Consider the following 13,815-nt stretch of genomic DNA (forward strand, 5'->3'; position numbering starts at 1 on the left):
ATACGAGATGCATTCATTGATCCCTGTCAATCATCATCTGCCAGAATTTAATCCCATGTAATATGTTTTGGTTGAACGTCAACATTAAGGGGGCTGGCCTGTATGGGAAGGACCAAAAGGGCACACATTTTCCAACCCTCTCACTCAATCAGAATTAACATCCACCGAGGATACATAATATACATACCAATACTCACCCACGAGCTGGCCAGCAAATATGAACACTGCATCAGAATGTATGAAACCAACCCCATCTCTGAAGACACCATGTCAGCTGGGGAAGAGCTCAACTGATGGATTGGCAGAAGAACAACAAAAGTAATGGCAGGAGCAGATCGAGAACACAAATATGACCCAGCATATCGCAAGAGAGCGTGGTCCAAAATCGAAAGACTTGAGCAGCAACTTAAAGAGCAGAACACCACGAACGTCACCGCAAACCGGATGGCACTTCTCCAGATAAATAACACAAAAAGCAGAACAGGAAACCTCAACAAAATGAACAAGAAAGCAATGCCTTTGGTGACCAGTTCATGAACAATAACTTCGGTGACCAATAGCCCTCAAGGGTATGAAGACTGGCAAGGCAGCAGGCAGCGATGACGTCCGCACTGAACACATACAAAAACAAACTTTGGACCAACAACAAGTAATTGTGGCTCAGTAGAATGTTCAATTCGGGCGCAATGATGAACCACATACCCAAAACCTGGAGGAAAACATGTGTTTTGGTGCTTCGGAACCTAGGAAAAGACCCCATCTGACCCCAAGAGCTTCCGACCAATGTCCTAGTCTGTGCCTAATTGTCCTACTTGTCCATTGCTACTACAGGTCCTTGTCCAGGAATCCAGGTCTTGAGCCAGGCAGAAGAAGCAGCAGCAGCCTTAGTCTTGAGACTCATGTTAAGGCAGCCTTGGGTGTGGCCTCTCCAGCCAACTCACCATGCTCAGCAGTCCAGCCAAGTTCAGCCACCCAGCCAGAATCCCTATAGCTATGTTACCGAATGTATGCAGTATCACCCCACCCCCCTACCGACTGCCATGTGGAACAATTTCCTTAACACCGACCTTACAACACCGAAATCTTGCCCTCCATAAAGGTAAGGACATCACACCAAGGATGCACCACAACCATTCGCCTTGTCAACATGTCACCCACTCAGGACAAAACATACCGCGTAATAAGGCACAATAATCGAGAAAATTCCATAAACAATTTATTGCATTTAACTATAAAGGCTTGCAATTCTGCCCAAGCGTACAATTAAAAGGGACATAATTACACATCACTTTGGAAGAACACATTTGTTTTTTGGATTTACGCCACCCTTCCAATCATTCAGAAACCCAGCGAGCTGTGTATAGAGAATAAAGCGAAAGCAGCAGAACCAAGCCAGTTAAAATCAACCCTGCGAGCCCCGTCATCGTCACTCGCACACACGGACCACCCGAGTGAACCCTCCCATCAAACGTGCCAACTGCTGCACAATCCCCACCCTCGATTGAAAATAAACCTTGGGGTCATATGCCGCTTATTCCCGGGGACCCATATGACCCGGAAGTGACCGTTCTTGTTGCATTGTTGCCCTAGACATGGTTGTTGTCACCGAGAGAAATAAGGAGGACAGGTGTTGAAAGGCAAACGTGTGGTTTTCACTTTCGTGCTGTATGGCTCTCCGATGCGTCTCCAGGTTGTTACCACGCATCGATTCGGTGCAATGTCCGACATTTCATTTTGTGTGCCAGGAGCTCCTCCGGAATTGAATTAAAGCGGAATCTGCGAAGCACGCGGCGCGAAACGTCGGCCGAATCATGCAAAATGATGCGTGGTACAACCCAAAAACAATTTATGGGGGTGTATAAAGAGCTTGGATAGCATGTGACCTATCGTCGGTCATATGGCAGTCAATATGTTAAGGCCCCCACCAAACACACCTTTATCCACTCAACACCAATGCCACCTACCACACAAAGTTAACCGCGTTACTTTGTCCTCTTGTCGTCGAGTGAATGTCCACCGCGATGGCGGAGCAATTAAATCATCTCGTGTGCAGGAGTGAGATGGATCGTTACATTGCAAGGCCGTGGTGCGTGATGGCGATGGCTTTGTGGGAGATCTTCATCCAGCAGCGGATTGATCGTGGCTGATCATGCCACCAACAACGGCACCCGTCAGTCACGTGTGAAATTAACATGGGCCGCTCGCAACTCCCTCGCATTCATGGAAAATAAAATGATCATTTACACCCCCCCTCCCATCCTGTATGACACCAAAAGGCACTTAAAAACTTGCGGCTGAAAGAACTGCATACGGACAAATAACAACTTACAGCGAACCCTCAAACGTCAACGCAACTGCATTCGGAAATCAGGACTACATAAACGTGCTCATGTCAAACCAACAGTGGGCAACGATTGAAAAATAAGTTGACAATCGGACCCGGTGTGCACGGCAGGTTTGCACCCTGTGAATGTCGAAGACTTTGCTACAAAAACGTCTACGCGCATTGCCAACCTTCGGCCTCCCTTTCCGTTGTTCAATAACCATCCTTAAAAACACACCTTAAAAACCGAGGCCTGTTATGATAACAAACAAACAAAAAATAAAGCACGTACAGCAGGCAACCTGGTCCGTCTCTACACATTAATAAACCTAAAAATTTCTTCAAAAAACTAACGAGACAAGTTTCAATTAAAACAATGCTACTATTTCATTACCCTCCACACCTGCCCGCGAGCGCCTCCTAACGCCGCCCCATCAATCCGACTCCTTTCCGGTAGCAAAACCAAAAAAATTAAACGAAACACACATTGCACGCTTCTTTCTACGCTCCGGCAAAAACCCAGTCTAAAAACTCGCGTCGAACGCCCAACAAGCGAGGCCGATGCAATCAAAAGAGCAGGCCAAACCGCTTTCCAGTGAAAACGCAACGGAGACCCCCCCCACACTTGCGTTGCTCCTCTCTCAAATGGGTACAGACATGCGCTTCCCAATCATCTCCGCACGCCCCCCCACGCCCCCCCACTACCCAGCTTCCGCACGCTGGCGCTCACGAGTAGAATGTTAGCACACTCTGGTGATTTCCGCGGACGAGCAGTGTGGGCGGTAGGTTCTTCGACAGCACCTCCAGCCAGGCCATGTAGAGCGTGCTCGAGACCGCTCCCTTGCGCGCCACCGGCAAGCTCCTGCCATGCACACGCGCAAAGACAAAGGTCACCCGTGAAGCCTTAACAAGACCGTTGGGGCAAGTGCTGTTAGCAAGGACCTATGAAGGCCGGCACGGCACACGAGGGGGTGCGTGGTCATCACCACGCCCGACCGCCTTTGTATCCCTAGAGACGATGCCCTGGGACTCGTTGGTGAAAGGGCCCCAGCTCTCTCTCACCCCGTGGATGGATGGACAGATGCCCTTAGAGCTGTTTGGTGAAGGGCCCCCCGCGAGGATGCCTTGGGAATCGTCGGTGCCACCCCTCCCCGGGCCACACCGGGCGTCCATAGGTCTCGTTGTAGTCTTCGTTGTTGTTGGTGCCGAGCTGAGATTGCGTAATCCCGGGCTGCATCTCGATTTTGCTTCCACTCCCCAACTGTATGTTTCCCTGGATCTCATACGCCACCCTTCACCCTCGCCGCCAAACCCTCTTCTATCCTCTCATGTATTTGTCTCTTCACTTTTGCAAAGCACCTCGAGCTGTGATTGCATGCAGATGCTGTGCAAATACAAATTGTTGTTTTATGGCAACGGGTGGGTGCTGCCACTACCATGTAGGAGCACTCCGGAAGTGAATGACACCGACAACACGAGTGCGATGGAACTTGACGAGCCATTTTGTTGTGTAACACAGTAGCACCATCAAAGTAAAAAAACCATCACTTACATGACAATGAGGTTCGCCTTGCGGGAGTGCTCCTGCAGCAACTCATTCATCCGGATCTGACGGTACGTCTACGACAAACCATGTGCACACACGCACACGCACAAACACACACGCAAGCTGTCAGGTACAACACGGAGTGGACTTCTTCTTTCGTAACCAGGGGTATGGAGGGAGGGGGTGCCCTGCAATGGCTATGTCTATGTCCACGTTATTAAATCCAAGCTGTATATGATGGCGTAGGAAACCTCAGGCCTATGTGTACTCCCTCAAAATGTATTTCTTAAGAACCCGTGGCCACAAGAGGCATACCACTTCAAAATGGCCTGCAAACGAGATGTAGCCAATCACTGCCAGCACTTTAGCCTCACTAATTAATTGGTCACTCGCAGGGAATATTTTCAACCCGGTAACAGCGCAAAATTTCTTGTGTTCGGCAGCCTCAGTTCACGCTTCCGTCACCGCGAGGGCCCTCTTCCAAAACCAGGTCTCCTCGCCGGTACCTTGTCGCGAAACCTCTCCAGCTCGTCGTCGGAGATCTTGCAGGGGTTCTCCTGCCGCAGCTTCTCCGCCTCCTCGGCATCCAGGTCCTCCTCGTGCAGGCGGTACGGCTCGATCATCTCCTCGAACGCCTTCACACTGCCGCGGCACACACCACGGCGCCAAACGCCCCCCCGCCGTGTCAAGCGGTCGCTTGATGCCCTCAACGCCGCTGCCCCTCACGGCCTCCTAAAATGCACTCCCCCACCGCCCCCCCCCCCAATCCTTATCGTGGGATACGTGCAACGTCATGAGCACTAATTGTATTAAAGTGGTGGCTGAAAGGGGGACTGAAAAAGCTGAGGTGTTAAACACAACAGATCCCTTGTAAAACGCCGTATAAAGACCATAGGGGCATAGCGGTGTTAAGCATGCATCTCTGAAGGCCTAAACTACACGGTAAGGGATAGGAATTGCGAGGCCAGTAGCAAGCCTGACCACCTTTGTCGCCCCAGCGCTGATGTTGACACACACCCCCCGTACCGGGTACCCGTTTACGGCCAAGCCTGAAGAGGGGAGGCCCAGGATGCGTCGGCTGCACAAGGCCTCACCTATCCTTGTCCGGCTTTGTGTTCATATCTCCCAGCACCTCGATGTCCGAGAAGTCGATGCGGAACTTGCTCAGGAGCGTCGCCATCCTGGCAGTCAACAGCACCGTAACGTACGGACGTTCACATGCAACAAAGACAAACATCCCCCCTATAGTCATAGCAAACTGTTGGGGCAAGTGCTTAGCGAGTAGCACCTATGAAGGCCGGCACCACGCTCGGTCGCTCCTCAGTGCTGAATGTTTTACACATTGCACCCGGTACTCATTTAATGCCGAGTCGACCTTGGGGAGGCCCAAGATCGGTTCAGAAATTCATTAACGATGTTGGCCATAACCTGGAGTGCAAAAAACACACCCACAGGGGTATCGCCCAATTGCCATCTCATCACCCCAATACTCCGATACTACCACTGGCTCCCAATAAATTTCATTAATCGGGTACACAGGCTGCAAAAATTCACATGGACTCGCCCCCTTCCTACCCCTCCACTCTCATTTAACTCTACTGCCTTCCATGCCCGTTATCTCATTATTGACGAACTGATGAATTGTTTAGCCCCCCCCCACCGCTCATAGTTGTCAATTGTTTTCATTAACGAGTGCTGAACTATTGCAGCCATCTAAAATCCGGAGGTGGTCAAGGGCCTTCCCCGTTGATGTTGCGTCCTTGCCTCTGAATTTTTTTCCAAGTCAGAATGGGGAATGCTGCTGGCACGATCGAATCTTTGAAAATAAATTTTTGTTTAACATTGACTTCGCTTTTATTTACCTATTTAATTATTATCCGTTTCGATTGGCCAACGGGTTTTGTATTGTAAAGTGCCCCTGGGATGCGTCGCGTGACGATCGCACGAGGAGCGTTGTTAGACTAAACAAACAAACCGCGTGGCCGAGTAGGGGACTCACACGCGCTTGTCGTGATCGATGCGGTTGATTTTGCCGCCGATGAACACTCGGATCTTGCAGTCGCGCCACGTCTTCTTGGTCGTGAGCAGGTAGGGCACGAGCAACGTGAGGCCTGCACGCGATAACGTGCCGCATAGAGCCGTGTCAGCGTATGAGACTTTATGGAAAGACCCAAAGAATACGTTTCTACATGTGGAGAAAAAAACCGGAGGACCCAGAGACAAATCGACATGACCATGGGGAGAACACTCAAAACTCCAAATATACCAGACGAGGTAGTTAACATATCGCCACCACGGCGCCCCATCACCGGCGCACAGACCACCTCACCTCCGTCGTCAAACAGCCACCACACGTCGATGGTCCCCTTGCCCTGGCGGATGTTGAACTGCGCGCTGGCGTCCAGCAGCTTCTGGTCGAAGTTGGTCAGCGGGAGGGTGTGCAGCTTGCTGCGGCGCTCTGTGCGCGGTGGCATGAAACAAAAAGAGAGATCGTCCCATGCAGCCATTAACAAGACTGTTGGGACAAGTGTTGCTTGGTCAGCACCATATCAAAGGCCGGCACGGCACGCGATACGTGCACCGCGCCTTTTGCCAGCTTACGAATCGAGATTAATGAATAACAGTGATTGCCGCCGTCAACGTCGATGGAATGTTTGTGGTGCACAGGTTGAAGAAAAGGTGGGTCAGGAGAGGACAAAAGCACCACTTCAAGGCCCTTAAACACCAAGTGTAGAGACCACAAGAGAATTCATAGGAGAGGTTCCATTGAAAAACGAAATACTTTTCAAACGCAAACCTTCACGCTCGGGGACAAAAAAAGAATTGCCAGTGCTTTCCAACACCAACTGCTTAAAAAAAAACAGACCGCTTGGACGAGCCTTTCCAAAACATCCAAGATTGATTCGACAATGAGAATCAATTGGTGAGCACGGCAGGGGGGGGGGGCGATGGATTTCCACGAGGCAGCGAGAGGAGTGCGGTTTGAAAAGCGCCGGTACAGGGCGAGAAACGCCGGCGAGCAACGAGACATCAGCAACACGCTCCGGCACTGGAGAAGAGAATAGAATACAGCAGTTAGAGAGCACAATAATCCAGGGACAGAGAGGTGCAGACTGACATAATCCTAGGGGCAAGCAAGTCGAGTCAAGGTGACTTGGAGCTTTAACTGAACAAAACTGCCCTTCAAATATTTTTTTTTTTTTACAATGAAAGTAATAACAAAAAATTTACTGTACCGCCACTTAAAATTATTTATTTTAGTCTATTGACCTATCAGCTCTTCTGAACTTGTGTTGAGCAGCAGCATTTTATTCAAGCCCTTGTGCTTGGCGATACAGCACTAGGGCAATGCCACAGTAACGTCACTCGAGTGTTCCTGACCCTAAACTGAAATGCTTTTTTCCCATCGTAAAAGCATCAAACTCTTGCGCTTTCCCAGGGCACCCAGCCTGCAACGCAGCTGAAATACCGCACGACAACAGGAACTATTTATTTTATGACTTGCGTCTTCCTTTGAAAGGAGAGAATGCAGCGCATCGGGAGAGAGAAGTGAGGAAATCTGAAAGGTTCAGAAGGGGGGTGACAGATCGAAGGCCGAGAGTCCAAGGTCTTTCCAACATGGTGCTCGGGCCTGCCTTTATGCAGCAGAGGCTTTGTCTGCTGCCCTTTGCCTTCTTCCTCCTCCGCTCCAGGGGTGCCGCTGCCAGTGACTGTTCGACCATTAAACGGTGTGCGAGTACACACGCACACACGCGCACACGCGCACACACACAACCAAATACATCAACAACTTTCTCCGGCCAACGCAGCTCGCATTTCACCGACAATCGTGGGTGGGCAGCCTTTTCCTTACGGGGGATGGAATAAAATAACAAATTCCAGCCACTCTCAACCCACTACTGGAGGAAGGCCTCCTTACATCACCATACTTCACTTTTGGACCATACTTCACCACGCTGGTCTGTATGGGTCGGTGAAGGGGGGGGAGGGGGAAGTGTTGGGGGGGGGGGAAGGACAGGATCAGTGTTGATATTACTCGCCATGGCCAGGAATTGAACGCGGGTCGCTGTGGGTTCATAGCCAAGTGCACCAGCCACTCATTATTAAATCGATTCATCGTTTACCTCCTTAACGGTGGAGAGAAACCAACAACCAATTTAATGATCGCAGCAGGCCAGCTTTGCAGACCTCGCGAGTTCTTTGAAAAGGCCAATTAATTCGGATTAACGGTACGAGATCACATCCATCACCCGCGTCAACCTCTTATCAAAATCGTCCGTAAACTCTCCCACCGCGCCAGTGCGCGTCTCGGACTCAGCCTGCGATCAGTGGGAAACGGGGCCCACAGCAGAAGCCGACTCCTCGTCCATGAAACAACGCTCTTCCCCAGAACATTCGCGAGTCTGAGTAGGTAGAATCTTTTAGGTGCCGTCTTGAAACATATCGGTTTTCACTTGCACAGCCGGTCTGCGTATGTGTTTTGATTATAGTGTGCTGATCTTTAAAGGTGTATTGAAAAATGTTGATACTGATACTCCTGCTTTTATGGAGTGACTCATGCAGCCAGCTATGGCTGCAAAGTTTGGTCGTACATGTCATGTATATCGTTTATTGTTAAATTTGATTCACAGTTCCTATGATCGCTCTTACATTGTTTTATAGCTTTATTTTTGTTGATTTTGAAAAGTTTTGGTTTAGCCATGTTTGTTTATTGTAGTACAGAGTTAGCCTGATAACTTTAATGTAAATTGTCTTATGGTTGTTATTGTTTGACTTGCATCCCACTGGGATTTTTGCACACAGCGTTGACATACGGTGTTTTTTCTGGAAGACTTTGCTGTTTTTTCCTGGATTTTTCTGTTTGCATGTAGTCCCTTTAAGATGTTTCTTGTTCATGTTTTTATTTGTTGCGGTTGCACCCCAGTCAAGAGCCGCATGACTCACAGGGCTATACCTAATAAATGAAACTGAAATGTGCCTTTTACATTGTTTTGATTCCTTTCAGTTTTATTCAGTTATATCTGTTAAGGGTTTATTCAGTTTTATTTGTCCGGGGTTTGTTCAGGTACCTATTATTTTATGTACAGCTCCGTGAGGCCTTGTGAGACTGGCGCTGGATACCACCGAGCTTTAAAGGGTTAGTTTCTTCTGCCCATCGTCCAAACCAAGCGCTGGGAGCTCAGTACGAGCCAACGACGGTCACCTTTTCACCCTCGCCCCTTTCCCCATCTGGCCGTCAGCTACGCCACAGGGCTCCCCCCACCCCCCCCCCCCATGACGCTGGCCCTCTACCACTTCAGGTCGGGGAGCAATTCCTCAAAGCGTGACATCTAGCAGAGGAACAAACGCGAGTCCTTCGCGACGCGGAGATAAGCTGGGCCTCGTGAAGTCACGTGCCTTCCAGCGTTAATAATGCCTTAAGCGGCTTTCCCGTGAGCGTGTTTGATAGAAGAATTCGTCAAATTAAACTCGATAAACGTCAAGACGGCTTGCGCCCGAACGAGGGCTCTGGCGGCCTCCGGTTTTTCCCTCCACATTTAGAATCAACGTGGGTTTAGAGTATTTGGCTGCTAACTATAGATTTCTACGTGAAAAGCCACTTCATTAAACTATTATTTGTGGCCAGGTCGCTTATGAAAAAGAGCTATATAGCAGCTAAGTGGCCCTTACCTGGTAAAATAAAAAAAACTAAATGGAGGGAGTCGACTTGTAACTCTCGATCGGGGCGGAGAACAGCCTCGTTGCTTCCTCCGAGAAAGTGTCACCATGCGACTGGCTCCACAGAGAGCGCGACGCACGAGCTACTCCACGGGCGAGGCCCATTTTGTCAACCTACTGCTGCTGCATGAGGAGGGCTCACCACCCCATGCAGGTCCGTGATGGTTTTGTTAACGGCACCCGCGTCCCGGTAACGCGTGCGCTGCGTCCCTCGCCTACTCACCGGTGTGGGCCAGGGGAATCCTGGTGCGGGCACGGGAGTTTGTGACTCATTCTAGATTTGAAGTTTTTCGTGACTGCAAGGATCCATACTCTTTGGTTCTTTCGGTAAAGTCACGCTTTTGTGACTCGCCGGAGGTACCGGACCGGGCTCCGGGCTTGACCGCGGTGTCTCCCCGGTGCGCTCGCGGCGTTTCTCACTCACCGATGCGCAGTGGAGTTCCCGGTTCGGTGGGCTCCTGGGGGCTGCTGGACTCGGATTTGTCACCCCCCCCCACCACCACGTCCGTGAGGCCTCCCTTCTCCGTCTCCATGTCCTTCTCCTCCTCGCGCTCCTTCTCCAGCAGGCGGAGCTCCTCTGTGTCACACGCACGCAGGCACACACGCAGGCACACACGCAGGCACACACGCAGGCAACAAAAAGACAAAGATCCCCCATATAGCCTTAACAGACTGTAGGGGCAAGTGCTGTTAGCGAGCACCTATAAAGGCCGGAACGGTACACGAGGGGGTGGGTGGCCAGCGCCACGCCTGACCGCCTTTGTCTCCCTAGTGGCGATGTTTACACACCGCACCAGGTACTCATTTGAGGCTGAGTCGGCACACACGCAGGCACACACAACCGCCAAGAAAATGCACCGTTGTTGCCATTGCCACCACTGTTAAGAGTCGTGACGCAAACAACAACGGCGGTGATCAGACACGTGACTGGGCTGCTTCCCAGCCAGAGCTCATTTAGCTGTGAATTTTACTTTAGTTGTCAGTCTTAGTCCGTTCGACATTAAGTTCACCATTAGATTATTAAATGTTGGTGTCAGGGGTGCCCAATTTCCCTACCACCCCACCCCTCCAATATAATTTAGTTACGTTCATATAGAATATAAAACATTTTGAACGTGATTTAAAGCTTTCGTGACTGCAGGGATTCATATTATTGGTTCTTTCAGTAAAGTCACGTAGAAGGGAAACAATTAAATAATAAAAATATAAGACAATAAAATTCTCACGACGTTTCGATTGCAACACAGGTAATCATCATCAGGTGTGAAAACCACAGCATGATTGCTTGTGTTGCAATCGAAACGTCGTGAGAATGTTATTGTTTTATATTTTTATTATTTTATTGTTTCCCTTCTACGTGACTTTACCGAAAGAACCAAGAATATTTTTAACGTGGTCGGGTGTGACTTTAAAATCAACGGAGGTGTAAAAAAACGATGGTGTCAGCTGTACCAACGTAGACTCATGCAGATTCATCAACGAAAATCTCGATGCACCCTTTACGCACTTGATCTGGTTTTAAGATGACGACCGCGTGACCCCACAGAGCCCATGTGCAGCGCACACATCGCTTGTGCAGCAACATCTCCAGAGCCTCGGTCTTCAACGGCGTTGCTCGGCGATTCAGAGCCACGCGCTACTTTATATCTGTAGCGCTGCAGCCCACCACATTTAAACAGAGCGGCGGTGTTTCATGGGACAACAACCGAACAAAATCTACACCCCCTCTATGTCCTCCTCCGAGATTGCTGCCGGGTGGCCCAGAGGTCGGAGCGTTGAGTCGGCACCACCGAGGTCCTGGGTTCGATCCCAGGCAGACGCCTCCGATTAATTAGATTTTTCAAGTGTGGTGATCTGACGTTCTCAGTCCCGTCACAAAATGACCGCACGTAAAAACAACACCCAAGCGTCAACATCATCATCATATTAAATTTGGTTATACATAAAAAATTTGGCTAAATTTGTACTGTGTGGTCACGAGGTCACTTGCAACTAAGGAGGTAGTTCTGCGATATCCGCTTCCACGGGCTGTTCTTCTCACCGCAGAGCGTCTTGCTGCTCTCCGGATGTGCGAACGGGTGCTTCTCATCGTCGCATGACGTCGTTTGCGCGATCGGGATTCAATTCCGGGGGCGGGAGGTGGACGGAGATATAAAAAGAACACACGAAACCGGCGTGGTGACAGGAAGCGTGTCTCACCCTGGATCTGCACGATGTGCGACACGTCGAGGCCCTCGTGCAGGCGGAACACCAGCACGCCGTACTGGAAGTCAAACGCGTCGCTGGGGGCGGCAGCGGAGGGAGAGATGCGACGACAGTTTAAGAACTGCACCGCCGCGTACGATTTCTTGTGCGATCGTTGCCTTATTCCTCTCCCGATGCGTTTTCGGTTTATACCACGAGCGAGTACGGCATGGTCACACAACCCCACCGCGCAAGGCCCGACATGGCATGGGGTCTGTTATTTAGTCAATTATTATGAATTAGAACATAATTATTATCTGCATCCTCACTTGAAAATAAACCTCCATTTCACCAACCAGAATCAGAAACGTTCGCTCGGCTTAAACCACCTTTCCAACGCAGCTCCTGCGGCAGTAGCGCGTGCGGGCGAGCGGAACCTCCCGCCTGGCTGCCTCAGCAGCAACCAACTCGGCCCTTCGCGGCCACAGCCAAGGCTGGGGGGCGGCGGTGAACGGCAATGCGCGAGACTCGCCGCTAGGGGGCGGCTCGTCCTGCGAATCTTTACGTTCGGTCCCAAATATCCATAGAAATTACTCCACGAGTGATAGGGGAGGGTGGGTCAGGTTGGGTTTGTGTGCATATGTTTGCCATGTGTGTGTGTGCGCGCGCGTGACGGGGTGAAGGTGGGGGTGTCGCGGGGGTGATGAATTATGTTTCCCTCTTAATGAGCCACAGGACCCGAGTTTGAACTCGAACTGCCATCCTCCATCCCCCGGCAGAGCGTTTCTACAAAAACATTCCCCCCCCCCTCATCTCGCATTGGCCCACCACATTCTCTCGGCTAAAATTTGCTTCGCGAACTCGGGCCGAATTCCCCACGTCCGAATTTTGACCGAGGGGAAAATCATCACCCCAACGTGTCACAATCGTAACCTGGTCACAGCTCGTGCGATAATTCAATTAGTGCCACAAATCAAACCACTTTTCTTGAGCCCAGCGTGATTCGTCCTCGAACTCAGGCTGACTCAAACGTAGGCAGACTCGAAATCTGGCCAACGTGGGCCGTAACCTGAGCTCGGGACAGCCCAAGTCATTCCAAGTTATCCGTCCCACGGAAAACGAAGCGTCCGAGTCCGGAATGCCAGCGACGTGGGCGCGGACCGACACACTCTACGACTGCGCGTCTCTCCTCCGGATGGCCCCGCGGATCTCTGGCTTCCAGCGCGGGAGGTTCGGCCGCCGCATCGCTCACTGGATGATGTTGATGTACTCGTCCACGTCCTTGGATTCGGCTCGCCGCCAGTTCTTCTTGAAGCCGACCACCAGCGTGTTGGGCTTCATGCGGCCCAGCCCTGCCGCCTGGAAACACACCACACACACGCTTCACTCCTGCTTCCAGGTCTTTTTTTCATTTTTCAATGTGACGTTTCATCGCAAACTATCCCCGACTGTGCGATCGACGTCCTGACGCGAGACGGAGAATCCCGTTGGGAAATCTCACAGAGCAGTGCAACCGTTTGTGTGATTCAGAGAACGGCTCATGGAAGTGGATATCGCAGAGATACTACCGAGATCACTTTCTTCAAGTCACCTCTGGTCCACATACACTAGAGGGCAGTGATTTCCCACTCGTGCCTGCTTGCAGAGACACTTGTCACACGGCAATATAAAACGTGATCATTTCTTAATCCTCAGAGCTGGAATTTAGCCAAATTTTAACTAAAACCAATTTAACCTGTTGTTGTGTTTGCGCAGTCATCGGTGAGCACCGGTCTGTGACCATCAATTTGCTAGACTAGCAAACCTTGGTTTAAACCCAGTTTAATAATAATGATAATAACTACGGGTGACTGAAACCCAGAGCGGAGCCTAGGATCTCAGGGGTGCCGACTCCGTGTCACCGACCCGGCATTGGCTTCCTGAACCAACAGTCGCACCGGCACTTAGGTTATCGCATTTGTGTCGCCTCAAGTAAACATTTGGATTGTGAATACCAGGCCAGGTATGATTGCTCTGTTACGGCCATTGCCATATGGCGCAATGT

The 13,815-nt window shown here is 50.6% G+C and overlaps 1 protein-coding gene across 3 annotated transcripts in view; it reads right to left on the reverse strand.

Annotated features, from left to right (window-relative positions):
- Positions 1 to 1,203: 1,203 nt before the first annotated feature.
- LOC144731599 (solute carrier family 12 member 1-like) overlaps positions 1,204 to 13,815 on the reverse strand; it is a 129,692-nt gene continuing 117,080 nt past the window's right edge. For all 3 annotated transcript variants that reach the window (XM_078612775.1, XM_078612773.1, XM_078612774.1), the window contains exons 19-28: positions 13,024 to 13,130; positions 11,787 to 11,869; positions 10,012 to 10,164; positions 7,505 to 7,579; positions 6,199 to 6,327; positions 5,869 to 5,980; positions 4,964 to 5,050; positions 4,376 to 4,511; positions 3,876 to 3,943; positions 1,204 to 3,185 (exon numbers count right to left, since the gene is read on the reverse strand). In XM_078612775.1, coding sequence (XP_078468901.1) covers positions 3,050 to 3,185; positions 3,876 to 3,943; positions 4,376 to 4,511; positions 4,964 to 5,050; positions 5,869 to 5,980; positions 6,199 to 6,327; positions 7,505 to 7,579; positions 10,012 to 10,164; positions 11,787 to 11,869; positions 13,024 to 13,130 — 1,086 coding nt within the window. In that variant the 3' untranslated portion in view covers positions 1,204 to 3,049. The remainder of the gene's footprint in view (positions 3,186 to 3,875; positions 3,944 to 4,375; positions 4,512 to 4,963; positions 5,051 to 5,868; positions 5,981 to 6,198; positions 6,328 to 7,504; positions 7,580 to 10,011; positions 10,165 to 11,786; positions 11,870 to 13,023; positions 13,131 to 13,815) is intronic.

This window comes from Lampetra planeri, chromosome 39 (genome assembly GCF_965212315.1).
Source record: "Lampetra planeri chromosome 39, kcLamPlan1.2.h2, whole genome shotgun sequence".
In the NCBI taxonomy this organism is placed as follows: domain Eukaryota; kingdom Metazoa; phylum Chordata; class Hyperoartia; order Petromyzontiformes; family Petromyzontidae; genus Lampetra; species Lampetra planeri.